We start from the raw sequence: 26,119 nt of genomic DNA, 5'->3' as shown, positions 1-26,119 counted from the left end.
AGGCCTCAGGCTGTGGGTTCTCAGTTCGGGGGCCCATCTACCCTGATGCCATTGCTTGAGAAGTCACATACATAGCTTGTTTCTGTGAATGAAATCTTATGTAAAGTGAATACTCATTTTTGCAAATCAGCTACTTGTTCTTGTCTTTTCCTATAGCTGAGAAGAAAGAGCATGGGCTTTGGATTCAGATAGGCCCTGGGCTAGAAGATCAGGAGTTTAGTTTATCTACTGTGTCATCCTGGGGAGAGGCCTTAATCTCTTAATTTCTTCATGAAAAAGTAACCCTGTCTATTCAGTGAGATATTTTTAAAATGTCAAGTCATTATTTGGCATAGAATAGACTCTTGACAAATGTTACGTTTCTTTCTGTTTATTTAATTTAAAAATTGTTTTAAAGTATTATTTGCATATCCAGGTTTATTTGAAAACAGGCACAGTTCATTAGAAATTAAGAAAACTCTTTGTTTAACCGTATTTTTAGACCTCTTCAAAATATCTCTTCATAGTGAAAGTGCATAAAATTAGCAGATATGGGGCGACTGTGTTGCTCAGTGGGTTAAAGCCTCTGCCTTCGGCTCGGGTCATGATCCCAGGGTCCTGGAATCGAGCCCCACATCGGGCTGTTTGCTCAGTGGGGAGCCTGTTTCCTCTTCTCTTTCTCTCTCTCTCTGCCTGCCTCTCTGCCTACTTGTGATCTCTGTCTGTCAAATAAATAAATAAATAAATCTTTTTAAAAATTAGCAGATATTCTTTATTTAAAAATCCAAATGCATTCTTAACTCTATAGGTCAATTTGGAAAATGTGACCTCTTTGATTTTTAAAAGCCCACATTAAAAATCTCATCGCACTTCTAGCAAACTTGTAAAAATCTTAACTGAGTGCACTGTAGAAACTGAGTAACTTTTTGGTTTTAAAAATCAGGAACTAAAACCAGGAAAAATTTTCTATCATTACAGTAATTAATTCTTAGGTTATAGTCATGCTAGGTCCTCGACACTGTTTCTTTCTCCTAACGAGGAGAGAAAAATCTTAAAAGCGAATAGGATAAGAAAAATTTCAAGAAACATCGTCAAATCGTTAATAAATCCCCAGTTTCTGTGGTAATTTCTGGGCTCTCCTGAATTTTTAACATGGTGAATCTCTTGTGCTCTCTTTCCCTCCTCCCAGTGTGCGCTGGCTGCCGATGAAGTTGTGTTTCATCAAAGAGAACTGGAGGTGAAGGAACTAAAGAACCAAGTGCAAATGATGGTCCAGGAAAACAAAGGCCACGTGGTATCTTTGAAAGAAGCGCAGAAAGTGAATAGATTACAGGTAGAGTTTCTTAACGTATTTAGAGCGGTAGATTTAGTTGAACTAGTACTTCACTAAACAGGAGCATTTTATTTATTTATTTAAAAAAATTTTTTTTATTTATTTCTTTTCAGCACAACAGAATTCATTGTTTTTTGTTTTTGTTTTTGTTTTGTTTGACAAAACCTTTATTTATTTTTAAGTGAATAATATGACACAAAACATTTTTTGTAGCCACTATATATGAGATACAATATTCAAAGATGATGCAAAGAACCCAGAAAAATAAAATAAATAATCTATTAAATGGTATTTTCTTTTTTTTTTAATTTCTTTTCACCATAACAGAATTCATTGTTTTTGCACCACACCCAGTGCTCCATGCAATATGTGCCCTCCTTAATACCCACCACCTGGCTCCCCCAACCTCCCACCCCCCGCCCCTTCAAAACCCTCAGATTGTTTTTCAGAGTCCATAGTCTCTCATGGTTCATCTCCCCTTCCAATTTTCCTCAACTCCCTTCTCCTCTCCATCTCCCTATGTCCTCCATGCTATTTGTTATGCTCCACAAATAAGTGAAACCATATGATAATTGACTCTCTCTGCTTGACTTATTTCACTCAGCATAATCTCTTCCAGTCCTGTCCATGTTGCTACAAAAGTTGGGTATTCATCCTTTCTGATGGAGGCATAATACTCCATAGTGTATATGGACCACATCTTCCTTATCCATTCGTCCGTTGAAGGGCATCTTGGCTCTTTCCACAGTTTGGCGACCGTGGCCATTGCTGCTATAAACATTGGGGTACAGATGGCCCTTCTTTTCACTACATCTGTATCTTTTTTTTTTTTTTTAAGATTTTATTTATTTATTTGACAGACAGAGATCACAAGTCGGCAGAGAGGCAGGCAAAGAGAGGAGGAAGCAGGCTCCCTGCTGAGCAGAGAGCCCGATGCGGGACTCGATCCCAGGACCCTGGGATCATGACCTGAGCCGAAGGCAGAGGCTTTAACCCACTGAGCCACCCAGGCGTCCCTACATCTGTATCTTTGGGGTAAATACCCAGGAGTGCAATTGCAGGGTCACAGGGAAGCTCTATTTTTAATTTCTTAAGGAATCTCCATACTGTTCTCCAAAGTGGCTGCACCAACTTACATTCCCACCAACAGTGTAAGAGGGTTCCCCTTTCTCCACATCCTCTACAACACACGTTGTTTCCGGTCTTGCTAATTTTGGCCATTCTGACTGGTGTAAGGTGATATCTCAATGTGGTTTTAATTTGAATCTCCCTGATGGCTAGTGATGATGAACATTTTTTCATGTGTCTGAGAGCCATTTGTATGTCTTCATTGGAGAAGTGTCTGTTCATATCTTCTGCCCATTTTTTGATATGATTATCTTTTGTGTGTGTTGAGTTTGAGAAGTTCTTTATAGATCCTGGATATCAACCTTTTGTCTGTACTGTCATTTGCAAATATCTTCTCCCATCCCGTGGGTTGCCTCTTTGTTTTCTTGACTGTTTCCTTTGCTGTGCAGAAGCTTTTGATCTTGATGAAGTCCCAAAAGTTCATTTTCGCTTTCATTTCCTTTGCTTTTGGAGACATATCTTGAAAGAAGTTGCTGTGGCTGATATCGAAGAGGTTACTGCCTGTGTTCTCCTCTAGGATTCTGATGGATTCCTGTCTCACATTGAGGTCTTTTATCCATTTCGAGTTTATCTTTGTGTATGTGTTAGAGAATGGTCGAGTTTCATTCTTCTACATATAGCTGTCCAATTTTCCCAGCACCATTTATTGAAGAGACTGTCTTTTTTCCACTGTATATTTTTTCCCGCTTTGTCGAAGATTATTTGACCATAGAGTTGAGGGTCCATATCTGGGTTCTCTACTCTGTAACAGGAGCATTTTAAATGATAAATGGGAGTGTTTACAAAAATAGGTTTCAGTTGCAGTTTCAGGCAACTAAAAGTGTTATTAGAGTTTTTCCCCTAAATCAGTGTAAGGGGAAAACATTTTTATTGTTACCCTGATTTATCCTTCACAAATAGGAAGATGATATCCAGGAACTTAATTTGCACATTGTATGATGGTCGCATTTTCTCTGTGTCTTTCCATTCTCTTGTTTGCCAAGGTAATAGGCAATGTGATGGTGATAAGAGCTGGAAGGTAGACACAAACTTTAAAATTTATTAGATCATCCCTTCATACTCCCATCAGTGATTTGCTCTTTAACTCTGGTTAAATCTTTCAACTTTTCTGTCTTAGCCTCCTATTTAGGAAACAAAACAAATAAGCATAGGGGAAAAAAGAGTGAGAGAGGCAAACCAAGAAAAAGACTATTAATTATAGAGAACAAACTGATGGTTACCAGCGAGGGGGTCGGGGGTCGGAGGAAACAGGTGATGGGGATTTAGGTATGCACCTGTTGTGATGAGCTCCGGCTATTGTATGCAGGTGTTGAGTCACTCTATTGTACACCTGAAACTAATAGTACCCTGTATGTTAACTAACCGGTATTTAAATAAAAACTTAACAACATAAATCTTAAAAAAAAAAAAAAAGACATAGTAAACTGTCAGCCCCTCAGAAGTCCTTAGTTCATCCTGCTCAGAGAGAGTCACTTTCCTTACTTCAGAGTAATGCTTTCTCTGCTTTGCTTTGTGGTTTTACTGTGTATCCCTGAACACTACAGTTTACATTTTGGAATTTTTATAAATTTAATCCTTCAGTATGTATATTCTTTAGTATCTAGTTGCTTTTATTGAATATCTTTTTGTTCTGATTCATCCACAATGTAACTATAGCTTGTTACAGTTTATAGCTATACAGGATTTCATTGTATGAATATATTGCAATTTATATTTCTATTCTACTATTTTTAAAAAATTTTATTTTATTTTTTTAGTGTTCCAAGATTCATTGTTTATGCACCACGCTCAGTGTTCCACGCAATACGTACCCTCCTTAATATCCACCACCAATCTCACCCATCCCCCCACCCCCTCCCCTCCAAAACTCTCAGTTTGTTTCTCAGAGTCCACAGTCTCTCACAATCTCCCCTAGGATTTCCCCCAGCTCACTTCTCCTCTCCATCTCCCCATGTTCTCTGTGTTATTCCTTGTGCTCTACAAGTAAGTGAAACCATATGATAATTGACTCTGCTTGACTCTATTCTACTATTGATGGACTTTTTTGGTGATGGACATTTTCTTCTTTTTTTTTTTTTAAGATTTTATTTATTTATTTGAGAGAGAGTGCATGCATGAGTGGGGGCAGGGGGCTGAGGGAGCAGAGAGAGAATTTTTTTTTTTTTTTGCCTCATAATGGAGAGAGAGGATCTTAGTCAGACTCCACACTGAGTGCAGAGCCTTATGCAGGGCTGGATCTCACGACCTTGAGATCGTGACCTGAGTCAAAAATCAAGAGTTGGATGCTTAACCAACTGAGCCACCCAGGTGCCCCTGTACATCTATATTTTTACTAATTCTTGGGGTCTTTTTGTTATAGTTCTGACAATTTTTGCATTCTACGTATTGAAGATGTGTTATTAAGTACATAGAAATGCATGATTGTTACATCATCCTGGTGAATTCAACTTTTTATTTTTTTTTAAAGATTTTATTTATTTATTTGACAGAGAGAGATCACAAGTAGGCAGAGAGGCAGGCTGAGAAAGAGGGGGAAGCAGGCTCCCTGCTGAGTAGGGAGCCCTATGTGGGGCTCGATCCCAGGACCCTCGGATCATGATCTGAGCCGAAGGCGGAGGCTTTAACCCACAGAGCCACCCAGTCCCCCTTTTTAATATTTTTTACCTTTTCTAATGGTTTTTGCCTTAAAATCTACTTGGGTGTTCACATAGCCCTACTAGCTTTCTTTTGATTAATATTACATAATGTGTCTTTCTCCATCTCATTTTTCATCTTTGTGTGTCTATTTTAGTGGTGTTTCTTAGTAAGCAGCAAGTTATATAATTTTATAATCCTCTCTGATGAATTATAATATTTAATTGGATTACTTAGTTCACTTAAGAATTTAATGACTCTTATATTTTGGTTGTAATTCCACCATTTACTTATTCTGCTCTATGTTCTTTTTTTCTCTTTTCTTATCTTCTTTTGGATTCATTGTACACTTTTAATTTTTCTGTTTTTACTTCATGAGCTCAGGTTTTATACTTGTATTCTTTATGGTTTTGGTGGTTTTCCTGGAGCGTATACCATACGCTCTTGATTGAATAAAGTCTAATATAATTGGTATTTTACCCTTTCCCAGAAAATACAAAGATTCCAATATATGCCATTGACATATACTTTAATTATCTGAATACGTGAATTTTTTATAAGGTCGACTTTTTATAGCTTAGCATTAGCACTGTGAAACTTTTGGGTTTTCTCCCCCCATTTGAACATTGTAGTACATGTGAAGTATTAAGATGAATGACAATTTCTTGTTTACATAACTTTGTGCTGATATAACAGAGATTGATGTTAGAGCTTGCTGGACTGGATATACCTGAAAAAAAGTTTTTTAGAGGACACATAGAAAGCTAAGCCACACATGCGTGTGCACGTGCACACACACACACACACACACACACACACACACATTCCTGATACACAATTTGTTCAGCTTTTGATTTCCAAGTTCTTTTTTCTCCTAGGACTATCAGTTACCTATCTTTTATCTCTTTGTGCTTGGGCTTTCTTTGGCACTGAGTAAAGGCTTTCATTTAACCCTACCTGTCACCAGCTCGTCTCCTTTGCTGCCATCTCAGCCATTTGCAATTCTTTGTCCACTTGCAACTTTCTTCTCTCTTGTTACCACTTGGATTTCCCTCAGAAAGGCCAACCGTTTATAAAGACCAACAAATCAGAGTGCTTCAGGATGACAAACCAACCAATCACAGTGTGTGGGGCATTCTCTTTGAGTAGTTATCTCTTCAAGCTCTCTGTCTGTCCTTGCTTCCTTTTCAAAAGATTTTAGCCTTCAGAACGATCCTGGATGCTGGTGAGTATCATATCAGAAGACTCACCAGTGGAGAAATGAGAGTTTTTGGTACCGTTAAGGTAGTTGTGGTTTGGGGCAATGTACAATTTATTTTTAACCATTACACACATATGGAGGTTCTCTGTTTTAAAAATGTGCATCTCTTTTCTACAAAGAATGAAAAAATAATAGAACAACAACTTCTTGTGGATCAACTGAGCGAAGAACTATCAAAACTTAACCTGTCAATGACCTCTTCAGCTACGGAACCTTGTGGAGATGGGCCAGACACCAGGACAGCCTCGAAGAGGCCGTGCACTGTACCCTTTGATTCTCGTCTGGGACATTACATTTATATTCCAGCCAGACCAGGTTCCAGGAAGGTAATGCCAAGACATTGATCTCTTTCTGATTTTGAGATTTAAAAAATATTCTTTATGATATCACAGTGTATTTGCATGATCTCAGCAGGGTTTTTTTCTGTTTGAGTTCATGGACTTTTATGCATATTCTTTCTTTTTTCATCAGGCTTCTTTTAAATAATAAATTAATAAATAGGAGAATGTATAGTTATATTTGGAAGAAATAGTTGAAGGTGATGTCTATATTCACCAAGGAGAAAAAGCTATCCTTTGCCATCATATTTTCAGACACGCTTTAGTCTGATAGCTTCATGAATTTTTTTTTCTTTCTTTAGCCACACCAAGGTTGTGGGAAGATGAGAGGGTATTTATTTTGATTTATTTGGCCTGTTTTATTATTTTCAAAATGACATTTATCTGTTATTCGAACTTGTCAAGCTAACATAATCAAGTCTCTGAGGATTAGTATGAAGTTTCATTTTAATTTTTGTTTATAAATATTTGCGTGGGTGGTAAATACACGCGCACAGATTTTTCTTGAAAAACAAGGAATCTCAGGACGCCTGAGTGGCTCAGTGGTTTAAACACCTGCCTTCAACTCAGGTCATGATCTCAGGGTCTTGGGATCGAGTCCCGCATCCGGCTCCCTGCTCAGCGAGGAGTCTACGGCTCCCTCTGCCTGCTGTTCCCACTGCCTGTGCTCTCTTTCTCTGACAAATAAATAAATAAAATCTTAAAAAAGAAAAAAGGAAAACAAGAAATCTCTAGTGGAATAGAAATCTCTAATGGAAAAGATTAAAAGATTCATGAATTTTGGTTTCTATTGATTAGTTTTATGAAGGGAAATGATTTGTTTGGGTCTCTGAGGGTTACAGTTAAAGGGATGAATAGTAGGAGAGGTGTTAAGAGGCTGTGCCCTCGGGCGGGCTGGGGTGTGAGCAGCTCTGTGCATAGGTCTGCTGTACATATGCCTAAACCTGTGTGAGCCCCAGGGTCCTTTTCTGTCAGACTAGGGGAGATGTTAAGGAGGGTGTAGAGGATTTACATGAGATAGCGAATTGGAAACTGGCACACTGCGTCTCTGGCACATGCGCACGGGTTGCATCCCTTGTGTCCCAGGATCGTGCCTCAGAGCGAGCAAGACAGATGCTCCTTTTACCGGAGAATACTCACCTATTCTGAGTGATTGGGTTTTAACATTTAAATCACTGTTATTATTTTTTAAAAGATTTTATTTATTTGACAGAGATAGACACAGCAAGAGTGGGAACACAGCAGAGGGAGTGGGAGAAAGAGAAGCAGGCTTCCTATAGAGCAGGGAGCCTGATGTGGGACTCGACCCCAGGACCCTGAGATCATGACCTGAGGCGAAGGCAGACCCTTAACCGACTGAGCCACCCAGGCACCCTAAGTCACTGTTATTATTAATCTCAGCTTTACTTTGTAGAGTTATTGACATGTTCTTTATGGCTAAATACATGATAAATTTTCGTGGAACATGACAAAGGGCACATTCTTTGCAGGATTCAAATTTGATAACTTAATTCAACTTTAAAATTATATATCTTCTGTAATTAATTAACTATTGGCTAGTAATGGGAAAGAATTTTCCGTTTCTTCTATTCTTTTGTTTTTTAAAAATAACATTTGGGTGTTCTTCCCCCTGATTACAAAAGTCATACATATTTATGATTTCTCAGTCTTTTTCTTTTTTTACGACATTCATACATACCCTTGTGCGCGCGCGTATAGTCTGAGGAGATAGACTTCTGTGGGCTCTTGAAAAAGGTTAGGCCCTTAGGGGTTCTTACCTCTAGCTGTTTGATTAGACTTGAAACAGACATGACTGGAATAACGAGTTCCATGGTTATTGTTTCAGAAGAGCAGAATCCTTAGTTTTGTTTTGTTTTTAAAAATTTTCCTTCTACCCTGGAAGAGCCCTGTTAGCCACTAAAAGGTGGGGAAAGGAAGAAGATACAAAAGTTATAGGATCAGCAGCTTGGGGGATGGGGGTGGTTCTCTTTTTCCTGGCGTGTGTCCAGGAATCCAGGTCACGTCTCTTGTTTGGGTGGTTGCTGCAGCAGAGTGAGAAGGCAGGCTCACATGGAAAGACACATTGTATGGCCGGCCCTGTCCTGCTTACTGTTCCATTGTTCTAAGAGTGAGGCGAGGGTTTCGTACTGAATACCAGGACTAACTGAATTACACTGAAGAGGACATCTGAAATGCCACTTCATTTTCTCCCTGGAGTTTTGCCTCCTTGGCAGAAGTCTAGCTAATATTTTCTAGCTCTGTTAATTTCTTTTAGAGTTCATTAGCTCTGATATTTTCTTGAAGTGCAAATAGTCCTCATATGAGGAAATATTTCTTTTGTTCTGTTCTTTATTGGAAATGTATTTTTTTTAAAAGATTTTATTTATTTATTTATTTGACAGAGATCACGAGTAGGCGGGGGGGGGGTGGGGAAGCAGGCTCCCCGCTGAGCAGAGAGCCCGATGCGGGTCTCGATCCCAGGACCCTGAGATCACGACCTGAGCTGAAGGCAGAGGCTTAACCTACTGAGTCATCCAGATGCCCCAGAATGTATTTTTTAAAGGAAATATTTCTTCTGTGCTTGTTTACACATATTGGAGGGAAAGAGCGAAAAGTTCTTCTTTAATTTTAAAAGTATTATTTGTTATATTTATGGATGTAGTTTAATCACTGGCTTTTCTCAACATATCATGAACATTTGACAGTCATTAAGTATTCTCTTATAACATCATGATTTTTAATAGCTGAATAATATTTATCGTAGGGGCATACAGATGTGCACCTTTTCCTATCATTACACATTTGTTTTCAATTATTTCCTAATCTGAAAATGGAATTATAGGATATATCTACTTATTCAGAATTCCTAATGAAATCGCACCCCGCAACTAAATAGTTTACAGGTAAATAAAAGGAAAAGTTTCCAAATTATTTATCAAATTAACAGGAAAAAATAGAAAAAACACCTCTGTCTCAGTAGTACCAAAAACTTATCTATTGAATCTTGATTTAAACTTAAAGAAAAAAGTACAACAGGTTTCTACTTTCTTAACATGGTAAATATGATACATTTGAAGCCAAGAGCCAGTATTATACATATGCAGGGCACTTTGGAAAGAAAAAATTACAGAGGTGGTCCCAGTCCGTGCTTAGGTATAATATAATATCACAAATGCTGATGAAAACCTGGCTCATTTCATTGATCATAAGACTTACATTTTTTTCACATTTTATCATCTTTGATGGCAGGGTATGTTTTATAATTGATGGCATGTCATGGTTTGACAGCTTTTTTTCCTTCTCGATAGAATAAAAATAATGGTGTGTCTTACAATTGATAGCATTTCAGATTTGATAAAATATGATATAAAACAGAAATAAAAGCAATGGGTAAACTAATACACTTAAAAAAAATTTTTTTTTATTTGTCAGAGCAAGAGATCACAAGCAGGAAGAGCAGAGGGTAGCGGGAGAAGCTCCCCACTGAGCAGGGAGACCAATGAGGGACTCGATCCCAGGATCCTGGGATCATGACCTGAGCTGAAGGCAGAGGCTTAACTGACTGAGCCACCCAGGTGTCCCTAATATCACTTTCAGTACTTCACATAATTGTATGCTAAGAAAACCAACCAAAGTATTCTTTTTTAAAGATTTTATTTATTTGATAAAGAGAAAGTAAGCACAAGCAGGGGGAGTGGTGGGCAAAGGGAGAGGGAGAAGCAGGCTCCTTGTAGAGGAAGGAGCCTGATGTGGAACTCTTTGATCCCAGGACCCTGGGATCATGACCTGAGCCACAGGCAGACGCTTAACCCACTGAGCCACCCAGGCACCCCAACCAAAGTATTCTTGAGGTATATATTTTAAAAATCTTCTGCAATCTCCAACTTCACAAAAGTGGAAATATCTGTAAAATCTTGCTTTTTTCTGAATGAATTACATTCTTGTGTCACAAAGTTTCTGTGCATAACCCCACACTACATGTTAACAGTTTCACTAAGATTTTATCTCACAGGAAGGCTTGGGATATTTAGTTTTTGTTTTGCTTTCCTTTTTAATTCTTTGCATACATAGTTGCTCAGGGTGAAGAATGAACACAGCAGAACACAGAGAAGATGTGTCTGCCTAGCTTAGACCAGGTTCCTTTGCTGTGCAGCTCGTTCCAGCAGTATACACCAGCGTCACAGTAGCAAAGTGACAAATTATATCTCATAAACCTTTGTGGAACTGTTGATTGAAATTTTGTACAAAATTTGTAGTGTATGGTGAATGACTTGAGCAACGTTGTAGCGTATCTCATGAATCCAAATCAAATGCATCACTAGTAGGAGATTATCTTTCTGTATGATGATGTGAAACATCAAGTTCAGGTCTGGGTACAACATTTTAAGTCAAATTAGATTATTTTCAGAGAACCAGGTTGCTTAAGGACCTTGGTGAACATCCAAAGTAACTCTGGACTTACTCTGATTCAGAGGGGACATGATGCCTGTTTTCAAATATTTGAAGGCTTTGCGTGCTGGGGTGGCTTAGTCAGTTAAGCATCTGCCTTCGGCTCAGGTCATGATCTCAGGGAGCTGGGATCGAGCCCTGTGTCAGGCTCTAAGCTCAGCGGGGAGTCTGCTTCTCCTTCTCCCTGCTCATGCTCTCTCTCCTCTCAAATAAATAAATAAAATTTAAAAAAATATTTGAAGGCTTATCGTTATTGTTATATTTTGTCTCTAGAAGTAGGACTACAGAGAAGTCGTTTATGGAATATAAAGAAAGGTTAATCAGTGAAAACTGCCAGAGATGATTTTCAAGGCCCCAGGGCTTGTGAGGGCCCCTGCAACCAATGTTTCAGCAGAAGTTACGTTATAGATGAGAGTCAGATATGGGGTGAATAGTTGAACTCAGTAAGCTTTAAAGTTCTCTCTAGCCTTGTGGCTGTATAATTCTAGGAAAAAATGATTATAATAAAATATTGGCTTCTAGTTGTAGACACCTCAGTTATCTGAGTTATTAATCAGCTTATTTGAGTACTTACATAGTGATCAGTACTATTTGGGGTTATGGTTGAAAGTGCTCAAGTGGGGAGCTATGGAATACAGAAGCAATTCAGGGGAAGCAGGACCCAGGACTTAGGTGGGAAGGGCCCAGGTTATAAAACCCTTTATGAGCCCACAAGAGGCAAAGAACACTTTGTCTTGGGTGGGATGACTGTTAAGGAATTAATTTGCTAAATATCATTAATTATTGTGGAATTTATTTGGTCTTCATTATAAAGCTGGATCATTTGGTTTTCTTTGTAGACAGGAATTTTAAAAGCAAGTTATGATTCTAGAGAACAAAATTTGACTCTGAATAAAAAATTTTATTTGCTCCTGAAATTAATTCCCATTCCTGTAACAAAGAGAAACCCCTATGCCTGTTTGTTGTGGGGGCAAAATGAACCTGTGGGTAATTGTGCTTATTAAATTAATACTTCTGAGTTGGTTCTTCTGTAAGTAATTCCCCTCCCTACTCCCTCACAGCCAGGATGGGGAATCCACCTAGAAACTTTATTCTGCATCCGTCATGGTACCAGTATGACAGATGGTCTTATTAGGTGGCCAACAGCAGAGCTACAAAAGTCAGATATCAAGGAATCTTTAGCATTAGGAAGGCTTTTCTGGGAGGGATTATGTAAGAGACTTAAATCACTTGAATCTGTGTTATACATATTCCACTCTATGTTAAAATTTTAATAGCTTATAATTATTTCTGGTAATAAATCGAATGTTTCCTCTAATATTTCATTTGGCTTTTTTGAGAAAAAATTCTGAGGTCCGATTACAAAGAGGTGGTGAAAAAGGAAATATTTGGGGGCGCCTGGGTGGCTCAGTGGGTTAAGCCTCTGCCTTCGGCTCAGGTCATGATCTCAGGGTCCTGGGATCGAGCCCTGCATCAGGCTGTCTGCTTAGCAGTGAGCCTGCTTCCCTCCCTCTCTCTCTGTCCTTCTGCCTACTTGTGATCTTTGTCAAGTAAATAAATAAAATCTAAAAAAAAAAAGAAAGAAAGAGAGAAAAAGGAAGTATTTGGTGACTCAAACTAGAATAAATGAATAAAGGCAGTTTCTAATTTTTGTTGTTGTTTTCCAAGGTCATTTAAAAAAAGATTTATTTATTATTTTGGGGGGGGTAAGCATGTGAACAAGCATGGGGTGGGGGCAGAGGGAGAGAAAGAATCTCCAGCAGACTCCCTGCTGAGCGCAGAGCCTGATGTGGGCCTTGATCCCACAACCCTGAGATCACGACCTGAGCCAATATCAAGAGTCAGATGCTGGGGCGCCTGGGTGGCTCAGGGGGTTAAAGCCTCTGCCTCCGGCTCAGGTCGTGACCCCAGGGTCCTGGGATCGAGCCCCGCATCGGGCTCTCTGCTCGGTGGGGAGCCTGCTTCCTCCTCTCTCTCTCTGCCTGCCTCTCTTCCTACTTGTGATCTGTCAAATAAATAAAAATCTTAAAAAAAAAAAAAAAAAGAGCTGTGATGTTTTCAGTTCCGCCTCTCTTTGGTTTCATTTTTGAATCAATAGGGAGCTTTCTAGAAGAAGGAAGAGCTGTGTAGATTCTAAAAGATGTGTGTGTCCATGGGGCACAGTGGTACTGTGAAATTTATTTTGACTTTCGCATATTTTCAGTAATTGGCCATTTTAAGCATAACTATCTAAAAACCTCTTTAAGGGGTGCCTGGGTGGCTCAGGGGGTTGAGCCTCTGCCTTTGGCTCAGGTCATGATCCCAGGGTCCTGGGATCGAGTCCCGCATCGGGCTCTCTGCTTGGCAGGGAGCCTGTTTCCTCCTCTCTCTCTGCCTCTCTGCCTACTTGTGATTTCTGTCTGTCAAATAAATAAATAATCTTAAAAAAAATAAAATAAAAACCTCTTTAAAAACATCTTGAGTAATAGGATAAAAATAAACATTTTTTAAAAATCCCTTTTTTTATTGGCTGGGGTACTTGTAAGGTCTACACAAGCCCTTCTGTGTACTCTCTGGATCGAGTAGTTGCCGGATTTCGAACGCGAAGTCAGATGCTACTGGGTCACATAGAAGAACAAGATGAAGTCCTTCACTGTCAATTTTCTGACAACAGTGATGATGAAGAATCCGAAGGCCAAGAGAAATCTGAAATTAGGTATGTTTAAAAAATCAACTAATTTAATAAACGTATGATGCAATCAATATAGGTGTAGGTCTTTTTTTCATTAACATGTAATATTAAATCCACTTAATATAAGAGTAGGTAGTTTTTGCTAAATGTGTTGTCTGCTAATGTGTTATGAAACCAGTGTTTGAACACAAGTTATCCGTCTTAAAATTGAAAAATAATTTTGCATGTAGGGCTTTTATAGTTGTTGGATTTTAATTTTCAGAGAGAGTATTTTTGGATTTCTTGATTTTGCTGCCACGGTGGCAACAAACATAATACATTTTCCACTGAGTTCAGCTTGGGGGAGATAGCCTTTTGTTTTGAGGAATATTAGTAAAATTCTGTTTATATAATTAATAATTTTTTAATATTACTGTCAGTTTTGGGGAAACCAGTTTGAGGGCAGATGAGAAGACACTAACAGACAAGTTACCTTTGATCCTGATCTTTTTTTTTTTTAGATGTAAAAGTCGCTCATGGCTTCAAAAGCCAGGCTCTGTTTGTTCTCTTGTTGAATCGAATGACATTCAGGATCAAACACAAAAGTCAAGTTTGGGGAATGAAGGTACACAGACTTTCTCAAGTTATTTAGATTTAATGTTTACAACACTTCTCTTTTTCTTTAGTCATTAATATAAGAAGTATCTAGGAGTTTTCAAAGATGGGAACTTGGTAAGTGTGCTTTCCTGGTTGGTGGAACTTCTTTTATGTTCTCTGTTCTATCTCTAATTTTTCACTCTGTACTGCTTAATAAAAAAAATTTTCCCAAAAATCAATTCTGGCTAGAGTTATAGGCTAAATGTCTTAGAATGGGAAACTTGTATCCAAACTTGAGTTGATATTTGCATTGTACTCTGGACTACTTTAAAATACAGTTTAAGTAATTTACTAGGGTGCCTGGGTGGCTCAGTGGGTTAAGTGTCTGCCTTCGGCTCAGGTCATGATCCCAGGGTCCTGGGATCAGCCCACGTTGGGCTCCCTGCTTGGTGGGGAGTTTGCATCTCCCTCTGCCCCACCCCTTGCTTGTTCTCTCTCTCTCAAATAAATAAAATCTTAAAAAAGAGAGAAAGTAATGTACTAGTTGTCTACTGCTTCAGTGGTGCACCTGCCTACCAGTAGTGATGCATGCAACATTAGAGCCAAATTAGTCTGCTGAATGCTCAGAATGTTCTAGTATACAACTGATGAGCATCAAAACGTTTGTGTTGCCAAAACTTATTGTGATTTTTAACTCATTTCTCTTGGCCTGTGAGTGGTCAAAACACGAAAAGAAAGAGCATAGGGAATATCAATTATATAATAGATAAGTCCTACACTATGAAAATAGAGTCTCTTAACTTTGAGAGCTTATGTATGTAATATTAACAAAAATGATTATATCACAAACATTTTAAAATGTATAAATAGTATAGATAGTGCTACAGATGTTTAAATAGTGCCTACTCAAGTAGCCATCCTTGACCAGTTTGGTACTGGTTTACAATCAGGTAAGAAATTTATTCCAGAATTTAAGTCAGTGCACTAGCTTCTTAACTGAGGAAGTCTTGCTGTGAAAAAAAAAAAAAAGAAAGAAAGAAAGAAAGAAAAGAAATTAGCTGAATTAAAACAATGACATAGTTGACTTTCATTCCAGTAGCCACAGTGCTGGACTACGCTTTGACTAGTCTGGTGTAGACCGCTTTCTCCGATTACAATAAAAGTAGAAGTTAATGGGAAAAAATTTCAACCCTCTACCCACCCCGGAGATCTTATACCTGTTTTTTTTTTTTTTTTTTTTAAGACTTTATTTATTTATTTGACAGACAGAGATCACAAGCAGGCAGAGAGGCAGGCAGAGAGAGAGGGGGAAGCAGGCTCCTTGCTGAGCAGAGAGCCCAATGCGGGGCTCGATCCCAGGACCCTGAGATCATGACTTAAGCCAAAGGCAGAGGCTTAACCCACTGAGCCACTCAGGTGCCCACCTTTTTTTTTTTTTTTTTTTTTTTTTAAGATTTTATTTATTTATGTGAGAGAGAGAATGAGAGAGAGTGAGAACATGAGAGGGGAGAAGGTCAGAGGGAGAAGCAGACTCCCTGCTGAGCAGGGAGCCCAATGCAGAACTCGATCCTGTGACTCCAGGATCATGACCTGAGCCGAAGGCAGTCACTTAACTGAGCCACCCAGGTGCCTTGATCTTACACCTTTTTAAAAAAAATAACTCAGATTAAAAAAACTTGTAAATCACGTATCTAAGGGCAATGAATTACTATGTATCAGAACCCACAGGATATGACTGAAGCTCACCATAAGCTAGAATATTAAAGTCCCAATTGCCATGTGTTTTTTTTTTCCTTTCTTTCCCTTGCTGTTTGTCTCTTTCTATGCTACCTCTAGACTGTTTCTCTGTCTGCTTCTCTTATTTAACTCCACTGCTATTGAACAGTGTATGAGCTTGTAGTTTTCTCAGTTTTGCTTCTTTTTCTTTAAAGATTTAAAGATTGAATGTCTTCAGGAGAGTCAAGATATGAATTTGCAAAAATTAAGGAATTCAGAACTCATACTTACTGAAGCTAAACAAAAAATGAGAGAACTTACAATTAACATCAAGATGAAGGAAGATCTAATTAAAGAATTAATAAAAACAGGTAATACTGTCCTGTGAACGAGCGAAAGAAAATCTTCTAAAATTGCTTCTGATGTTGTAACACTTATTTTAGTTTTTTACCCTGAGCTCTGTCCACTGTAGCTTGGAACTTGGCATAACAAGGTATGTTTGTTTCATAGCCAATAGGTGGACATTAGTTCTCAGAAGAACATTGTTACACTGGGATTTCAGCTATGAATGGTTCTACCACTGGGAACTCTGTGTTGTGCTGAAACTCTAGGGGTACTTAATGTTTTTTGCCACTTTTTAAGAAACATTATACTAGGTATCTAGGAATATGTCAACTATTTTTCTAACTCACTTTAATATTAAATTACTAGTCCTTATTCTTTTGGATAGTTTGTTTTCAGCATTATTAATTAACGTTTCAAATGTAGATCATTTTAATTTCTCTGAAGATGTAAGGATTTATGCTTGTGAGCTATTCCCTTAGTGAGCTGAGCTTTTAGCTCTTCCCCTTAGTTTCAGATTCTGCTTGGTTGGGTGTATGTACCTCATCCTCTCCTCACCCTTTAGCTACATCATTAGGCTGGTCTTGAAAATCATGGTCTCATGACCTGGTCTCAGTCTTTTGGGGTTTTTGCCCCTAATAGACTGAAAGGGTGAGTTTTGACTACTTTGGAATTCAGTAAGGAATTGAAAGGATAATAAACCACAGCATTTCTTTTTTCAGCTTCAGTGAAACATGGGTCACATTTAAGGGAACTGAAGGAAATGTTACCTTTTTTTCCTTTAAGCCCGAGGCTATAATCATGCTCAGATTACATGTTTGATGGTGGCTCCCAGCTCCTCTGCCAGCAAGGGGCAATCTGCCTTCCCACTTCCTTCCTCTTTCTGGCAAGCTTATTTTTTGGCTGGCTGGCCTCTTTTGTCACCCTCCTCTCCCTAACCACTGTCCCAACGCATTTCCCTTCCTCAGTCCTAGTGACGAATGTGCTCTGTGTGCATCATTCTAGCTCCTGGTGTCCCAGATGTTTGACTGAGCTTGACCATGCTCCTCCTTCACAGGCAGGATCAATGCTAGTAAATCTCTCTCAGGAGCGTCGAGGAACTGATTTAGGAGTGTAAATAGCTTCTCCACCAGGGTACAGCCTGTGGAAGTTAAGGCTGCCTGCCCTTTTGGAACAAACGATTTTGTTTTTGATAGGTGAGGCCGCTGTGGGATCTCTCCCTAAACAAGCACACTTTTGTAGCCCCAGGGTACTCATCCTGGTTGCCTTAAGGTAGAGGATACTTGAACTTGTACAGAGAGGTCCTCTTCTTACTCGTTCGAGCCAAGGGCAGTTTGGAGCTTTCCCTAGAGATGGTGACTCGCAAAAGGGTCACCGTGTGCTTGTTTTCCAGAGCCTCCTCACTGAAGTCTTCCCCCAAAGAGCAGTGATTTCAGCCAACAATAAGTGACGACCACCCTGTATTTCATCATTTCTCATCATTTCTTTTACATTTTCATATCTTTGAAAGCAGGATGCACCTTACCCTGCGTGGCATCTGGGCATTTTGTCATGTACCTGGTGTAAATGGCACTCTCCCTTTCTTCTTAGTGACTCACAAAGTACTGGTGTGTTGAACAATATAGGGGGTCTTAAATTCATTCAAATATAGTAGCCATGTGTATTTTAAAGATAGATGTAACCAGAGAGTTCTAGAGCCAGAAGACAACTCACAGTGCATTGAGTTCCATCATTGCTTTTTATTAAAAAATGGAGATTTTTCAGTACAGCAGTAGAACACACTTCCCCTGGGAATAATTCATTCCACGAGCTTTGGACTCTTTTCCATTGCCACGAGTTTGCTAGTTTAGTTCAGGAATAAGTTTGCTGTTCAGAACAAATCAAAACCAAGTTTTTAGGGTCAGTAGCTGAGTTTAGGATGAAAAGAGATACAGAAATATCTGTATTCTGTTTTTCTCTATGCTCCAAATACTAGAAAATGATTGAAAAAATTCTTCTTTGACAAGTTCAACCGAATGGAAAAAGAGGGGGTCCACTCTAGAACGAAAGATTTGTAAGAGACAAAATGAGATGTATTCTAGGGCTTTTTTGGATGGTGATTACAATAAACCAATTGTAAAAGACATTTTGAGGCAATTGGGCAAGTCTGAATAGGGTTAGGTAGGGATTAATGTTGTGAGGTGTGACAGAATTTTTGGCTATGTCCATATTTGGAATAGATGTTTATTGAAGTATGTGTAGGTTGCCATGACAGGACATCTGATTGTTTTATAGTTCTTCAGCAAATTAAGGGAAGACAGGCATAGATGAAGCCAACTATGGCAAAATCTTGTGAACTCTCGAATCTCAGTGATGGGGGTTCATCAGATTATTTTTTTACTTTTGCTATGTTGGGAATTTTTCATAGTAGAGGAAACAAGATTACAGGTACTGGGAAGCCAAAGTGTAGTAAGCAAAAAGCCAAAGAATCACCCCAAGTATTTTTCTTACCTGGAGTCTGATACCAGCAAAGCTAATACCCCAAATTCAGAAAATCAGAAACACACAAAGATGAGCCTGTGAGAGGCTGGACTGGCACCAGGTGCGAACAGTCAGTAAGCAGCTGATTATTAAGAGCCCAGGTGGCAAGTTGTATTTGATGGGGATGAGCGAGGATAGCTGGGCTCATGCTGCTGGGTCTTAAAGAGCTACACGCCCAACCAGATTTTGCAGAATAGAACATTTTTGAGGTTTTGATATTTTACTTCGTTTATTTTTTTAAACGTAATTTATAATTGTTGTTACTATTATTACTGTGGTGAAGGTAACGATGCCAAGTCGGTAAGCAAACAGTATTCTCTGAAAGTAACAAAACTTGAACACGAAGCAGAACGGGCGAAGGTGGAATTAACTGAAACAGAGAAGCAGCTGCAAGAGCTAGAAAACAAAGATCTTTCTGATGTTGCTTTGAAGGTAAAATTACAGAAGGAGTTCCGTAAAAAGATGGATGCCGCAAAGCTGAGAGTCCAGGTAATTTTCAAAATGTAATTGTGTGCAAACTTACTTAAGGCTTACTGCTTTCGTAGCTGGTTAGGAAAGAAGTAGGATTCGGTTTTCACCAGCAAGAGAAATGGGATGGCAGCTCTTCTTTCCTGGTATGCTGGCAAGTTTGCCTCCTTTCAGTCTGGGTCCTATATTCTTCATTCGAGAAGTATATTAAAGTTTTTATCAAAAACCAATGGTGAGAAAAAGATAACCACAGAACTGTGTTCTTTTCTGAGGGATGAAAGATTGATGATTTAATCATACACAGAGAACATCTGGTAGGCATAGGGCACCTTGTGCACACACTCAGCAAATGCTATTATTTCAGACCGTTTTCTGAAACTATCACTGATTGCTTTAGGAAAGGTTCGGAACTGACATCTCATTCTTGATTTCCCAGCGCTGGATTTAGCTATGACCTCAGAAATAGCTACCATTAAAAATGTCATTCTATGAGAAACACTCCATTACAGGGAGATTTTTGTGTATAATGAAGCCATTTTCAGATGGTTTGGGGGATGATCAGAGTGCTTTGTCAGTCCAATTCTAATGAATTTGCTAGAATGCTATCTCCATTTTTTTCATTCATGATCTATTACTTTCCTGTTGTTTCCACTGTGGGGAGAGTGGAATTGTAGTTCACCTGTTCAGAACATGATCAGTTTATTTTTGGAACTGTGCCACAATTATTTTCTCTCAGCAAGGTCAGTGTCCACTGCACATGAGCAGACCAAACACCAAGTTCCACCTCAAACATCTGGCCCTCCCCCCCAGATTTTTTTTACCTAAGTAGCCTGTCAACACAGAGCTAGCATAGTAGGACTTAATATATGAACTGCTTAGAGAAGAACATGGTAGTGGTATGTGTCACCTGTCCTACTTTCCTTCATAATACTTATTTCAGGAATATGTGTTTTCATTTAGCACTTCACCTCAGAGAGACTTGGCATCTGTTCTTTTTCACTTTTCAGTCCTTAAAATTGGGACTACAGTGTCTAACAAAGTGCTCATGTTAACAGAACATTAGTAGAACAAAACAATTAAGATATTTCCTCTGTGTTTATTATGAAATTTTACTTATAGTTTCATAGTTTTCAAACTTTAGTCCTGATTATAATTTTTATTCTCAGTATTAATCAAAATGATTGTCTTTCTAAGGAGTTTTTTTTTTTTTTTAAGATTTTATTTATTTATTTGACAGACAGAGATCACAAGTAGGCAGAGAGGCAGGCAGAGAGAGAGAGGGGAGGAAGCAGGCTTCCTGCAGAGCAGAGAGCCTGATGTGGGGCTCGATCCCAGGACCCTGGGATCATGATCTGAGCCGAAGGCAGAGGCTTTAACCCACTGAGCCACCCAGGCGCCCCTTTAAGTGTTGATCATATATACACACACCTGTGGTTTAAGCCTTGTTTGTGGATTTAGCAAAGATTTTTTCCCCAAGTTTTTATTTAAATTCAAGTTAGTTAACATATAGAATTGTATTGCTTTCAGGAGTAGAATTTTGTGATTCATCACTTACAGCACCCAGGGCTTACTCAGGGCTTACTCAAGGCTTACAAGTGCCCTCCTTAATACCCAACACCCATTTAGCCCTTCCCCTCCACCCCCCACCTCTCCATCCACCCTTAGTTTGTTCGCTCTAGTTAAGAGTCTCTTCCGGTTTGCCTCTCTCTCTCTCATTTTATTTTTCCTTCCCTTCCCGTATGATCATCTGTTTTGTTTCTTAAATTCAACATATGAGTGAAACCATATGGTATTTGTCTTTTTCTGATTTATTTCGCTTAACATAATACCCTCTAGTTTCATCCACATTGTTGCAAATGGGAAGATTGCATTCTTTTTTGATGGCTGAGTCACATTTTGTTTTATATACATATATCTCTCACATCTTCATTATCCATTCATCAGTTGATGGACAGTTAGGCTCTTTCCAGAGTTTGGCTCTTGTTGATAATGCTGCTATAAACATCAGGGTGCATGTGCCCCTTGAATCTGTATTTTTGTAGCCTTTAGGTAAATATCTAGTAGTGCAGGTATTTACACTGCACTAATTACAAAATTACACTAATTACAAAATTAGAACTAGGGTAGTTCTAATTTTAACTTTTTGAGGAACCTCCATACTGTTTTCAAGAGTGACTATACAAGCTTTCATTCCCACCAACAGTAAGAGGGTTCCCCTTTCTCCGTATCCCTGCCACATCTGTTTCCTGTATTAATTAATTTTAGCCATTCTGACAGGTGTGAGGTGGTACCTCATCATGGTTTTGATTTGTATTTCCGTGATGCCAAGGGATGTTGAGTGGTTTTGGGTTTTTTTTTTTTTTTTTGGATAGCTAATTTTTTTTTTTTATAAACATATAATGTATTTTTAGCCCCAGGAGTACAGGTCTATGAATCACCAGGTTTACACACTTCAAAGCATTGAGTGTCTTTTCATGTGTCTTTTAGCCATCTGGATGTCTTTCTTGGGAAAATGTTTGTTCATGTCTTCTACCCATTTCTTAATTGAATTATTTATTTTTGGGGTGTTGATTTTGGTAAGTTCTGTATAGATTTGTTCTGTTAGAAAGGATACTAACTAAGTTCTGTTAGAAAGGATGCTAACCCTTTATCAGATATGTCATTTGCAAATATCTTCTCCCATTCTGTTGGCTGTCTTTTGGTTTTGTCGACTGTTTCTTTTGCTGTGCAGAAGTTTTTTTATCTTGATGAAGTCCCAGTAGTTCATTTTTGCTTTTGTTTCTCTTGCCTCTGATGATATATCTAGGAAGAAGTTGCTCTGGCTGAAGTCAAAGAAGTTGCTGCTTGTGTTCTCCTCTAGGATTATCATGGTTCCCTGTCTCACATTTAGGTCTTTCACCCATTTTGAATTTATTTTTGTGTATGGTAGAAGAAAGTGGTCCAATTTCATTCTTCTGCATGTTGTTGTCTAGTTTTCCCAACACCATTTGTTGAAGGGACTCTCTTTTTGTCATTGAGTATTTTTTCCTGCTTTGTCAAAGATTAATTGACCATACAGTTGTGGGTCCATCTCTGGGCTCTCTATTGTGTTCCATTGGTCTCTGTGTCTGTTTTTGTGCCAGTACCATACTGTCTTGATGATGACAGCTTTGTAACAGAGCTTAAAGTCCGGAATCATGATGCTTCCTGCTTTGCTTTTCTTTTTCCACATTGCTTTGGCTATTTAGGGTCTTTTCTGGTTCCATACAAATTTTAGAACTGTTTGTTCTAGCTGTGTGAAAAATGCTGGTGGTATTTTGATAGGAATTGTATTGAATGTGTAGATTGCTTTGGGTAGTATAGACATTTGAGCAATATTTGCTCTTCTCATCCACGAGCATGGAATGTTTTTCCACTTGTTTGTGTCTTCTTCAATTTCATAAGTATTGTATAGGTTTCTGAAGGAAAACTTTCCTTTCTTTTACCTCTTTGATTAGGTTTATTCCTAGGTATCTAATGCTTTTTGGTGGAATTGTAAATTGAATCAATTCCTTGATTTCTCTTTCTGCTTCATTATTGGTGTGTAGAAATGCAACAGATTTTTATATGTTGATTTTATATCCTGCAGCTTTGCTGAATTCACGTTTCGGTTTTAGCAATTTTTTGGTAGAGTCTTTTGAGTTTTCTACATAGAGTATCATGTCATCTGGAAGAGTGAAAGTTTGACTTCTGCCTTTCCAATCTGAATGCCCTTTATTTCTTTTTGTTGTCTGCTGAGGCTAGGACTTCTAGTACTATGTTGAACAGCAGTGGTGAGAGTGGACATCTCTCGTGTTCCTGACCTCAGGGGGAAAGCTCTAAGTTTTTCCCCATTGAGGAGGATATTAGCTGCGGGACTTTTGTGTATGGCCTTCATGTTGTTGAGGTATGTTCCTTCTATGCCTACTTTCTTGAGGGTTTTTATCAAGAAAAGGTGCTATGCTTTGTCACATGTTTTTTCTGCGTCTATTGAGAGGATTGTGTGGTTCTTATCCTTTTATTAATGTGGTGTATCACACTGATTGATTGATTTGCAGATATTGAACCGCCCCTGGAGCCCAGGAATAAATTCCACTTGATTGTGCTGAATAATTCTTTTAATGTATTGTTGTATACAATTTGCTAGTATCTTGTTGAGAATTTTTGCACCCATGTTCATCAGGGATGTTGATCTGTAATTCTTTCGAGTGGGATCTCTGTCTGGTTTTGGGATCAAGGTAATGCTGGCTTCACAGAATGAGTTTGGAAATTTTCCTTCCATTTCAATCTTTTGGGACAGTTTCAGGAGAATAGGTATTAATTCTTCTTTAAATGTTTGGTAGAATTCCCCTGGGAAGCCCTCTGGTCCTGGACTCGTTTGTTGGGAGACTTTTCATTCCTGATTCAAATTCTTTGCTGGTTATGGGTCTGTTCAAGTTTTCTATTTCTACCTGTTTCAGTTTTGATAATTTATACATTTCTAGGAATTTATCTATTTCTTCCATATTGCCCAATTTTTTGGCATATAAGTGTTCATAATATTCTCTTTTAATTGTTTATATTTTTGCAGTCTTGGTTGTGATCTCTCATTTCATTTGTGATTTTATTTATTTGGGTCCTTTCTCTTTTCCTTTTGATAAGTCTGGCTAGGGGTTTATCAACTCTGTTAATTCTTTCAAAATACCAGCTCCAAGTTTCTTTCTTTCTTTTTTTTTTTTTAAAGATTTTATTTTTATTTATTTGACAGAGATCACGAGTAGGCAGAGAGGCAGACAGAGAGGAGGAAGCAGGCTCCCCGCTGAGCAGAGAGCCTGATGTGGGGCTTGATCCCAGGACCCTGGAATCATGACCTGAGCCGAAGGCAGAGGCTTTAACCCACTGAGCCACCCAGGTGCCTCCAGCAACAAGTTTCTTTGATCTACTTTTTTTTTTTTTTAATTTCTGTATCATTTATTTCTGTTCTTATCTTTATTATTTCCCTTCTTCTGGTGGTTTTAGGCTTTATTTGCTCTTCTCTTCCTAGATCCTTTAGGTGTAAGTTTAGGTTGTATATTTAAGAATTTTCTTGCTTTGAGGAAGACCTGAATTAGCAAAAGTTATTTTTTATATGTTCTATATTTAACACAGCGACAATGATTGAATTAAAAGATTAAATAAAAGCTTTTTATTAGGGTTTGAGAATTATCATGGTCTTTTGTTTACTATGTTTCTTGTTGCATATCCTTTTCTGCTAAGGGGATTGATAAGGAAAGGAAAGAAGACACAGAACATAATTAAGCTCAAAAGAAACATTCCACACAGCATGGGACTGACAGGATTCCCGTATAGTTTTAGAAATGGCTGTGCCGGGGCGCCTGGGTGGCTCAGTGGATTAAAGCGTCTGCCTTCGGCTCAGGTCATGATCCCAGGATCCTGGGATCGAGCCCCGCATCAGGTCTCTGCTTGGCAGGGAGCCTGCTTCCTCCTCTCTCTCTCTCTCTGCCTGCCTCTCTGCCTTACTTGTGATCTCTGTCAAATAAAATAAAATTAAAAAAAAAAAAAAAAAAAAAAAGAAATGGCTGTGCCTTTGACCTATTCGTGCACACCCAGCGGGGATGTGGATGGTGGCAGGGCTGTGGAGGAGGATGGTAGTTACCAGTTAAGCATCTACATACTAGATGTTTCATATGTATTATTTAATCATTATTTAACCCTTTAGAGAGTATTTTTACTGTGTTTTACAAAGGAGAAAACTAAGGTTTGGAAAGGTAAAGTAACTCATTCAGAGTCACATAATTGAAGTGACAATAACAGTTTTCAGTACTCTGACATCTCATGCCATTTTACAATATTGAAATACTAGCGTTTTTATTGGTACAATGAAGTTTTTTTAAGTTTTGAAAACTTAAATTCTTTTATTTAAAAAATCTAAAATCTGTATTCTTTATGTCTACATATATGCAGAGAGTTATGTAGTGTGTTAATGCTTTAAAGCTGCCAGTAAGGTGCACTTTTGAGCATGTGCAGAATCAGTGCAAAAGACAATGGCAACCTATCTCACTCTTAAAGAAGATTATCAGTACTTCTACTGGTATTTCCAGTATTATGTGGAAAGACACTAAAATGCCAGTATTAGCATTTTTACTCCAGTATTGCAGTTACTATCAAAAGTAAGTTGCACAGCCAGTGTCCAAATCTAGGGATGCGAAACTACAGAGTCCTATGACCTCCAGGCTAGTGGTGCTCAAAGTCACCAGCGGATCATTCGTTATCCATCTATGACGAGAGAAAGGCACATGGGGGCACAGCTCCCTGTATCAAAAAGGTCTCGATGCAAACAGTGTCAGCTGAACCCAACAGTATGCAAGTTGACAACAATCTGTGGCCCGTACTGGTCCTGCTCTAAGCAACAAAGCCTCTGTGAATGCCTAGTTTAATGAAAACAAAAGGTGTTTTTGCCAACAATTTATTGTGAAGATAAGGGAAATAACTGTAGTCTGCATAATTTACAAATGACTTCACTCTTTTTATGTCATATGAGAGGTACTTTGTGCAATGCTAAAGCACATAGTACATGTTTAAAATATATGTTTGATGAGGATTAAATTGGACACTGATATTTTCTATTAGTAGTATAAATTCTTTGCAAACATTCACACATATTTTATGCTACTCATCAATAACTTTAGCAAGATGAGGAGAAGCTTTAAGAGAGTTAAAATGGTAAT

The 26,119-nt window shown here is 38.5% G+C and overlaps 1 protein-coding gene across 6 annotated transcripts in view; it reads left to right on the top strand.

The window, feature by feature from the left end:
* Window positions 1-26,119, top strand: part of LOC111153555 (kinesin family member 27) — a 77,797-nt gene that overhangs the window by 17,109 nt on the left and 34,569 nt on the right. For all 6 annotated transcript variants that reach the window (XM_022512644.1, XM_022512646.1, XM_022512647.1 and 3 more), the window contains 6 exons: window positions 1,169-1,312; window positions 6,455-6,661; window positions 13,648-13,817; window positions 14,294-14,397; window positions 16,301-16,456; window positions 19,231-19,436. In XM_022512644.1, the coding sequence (XP_022368352.1) occupies window positions 1,169-1,312; window positions 6,455-6,661; window positions 13,648-13,817; window positions 14,294-14,397; window positions 16,301-16,456; window positions 19,231-19,436 (987 nt within the window). The remainder of the gene's footprint in view (window positions 1-1,168; window positions 1,313-6,454; window positions 6,662-13,647; window positions 13,818-14,293; window positions 14,398-16,300; window positions 16,457-19,230; window positions 19,437-26,119) is intronic.

The sequence above is a fragment of the Enhydra lutris genome, unplaced genomic scaffold (assembly GCF_002288905.1).
Source record: "Enhydra lutris kenyoni isolate GAN:26980312 unplaced genomic scaffold, ASM228890v2 scaffoldscaffold33, whole genome shotgun sequence".
NCBI lineage: Eukaryota > Metazoa > Chordata > Mammalia > Carnivora > Mustelidae > Enhydra > Enhydra lutris.
The sequence above is the reverse complement of the archived record's forward strand: the minus strand, read 5'-3'. Positions and strand labels throughout refer to the sequence as shown.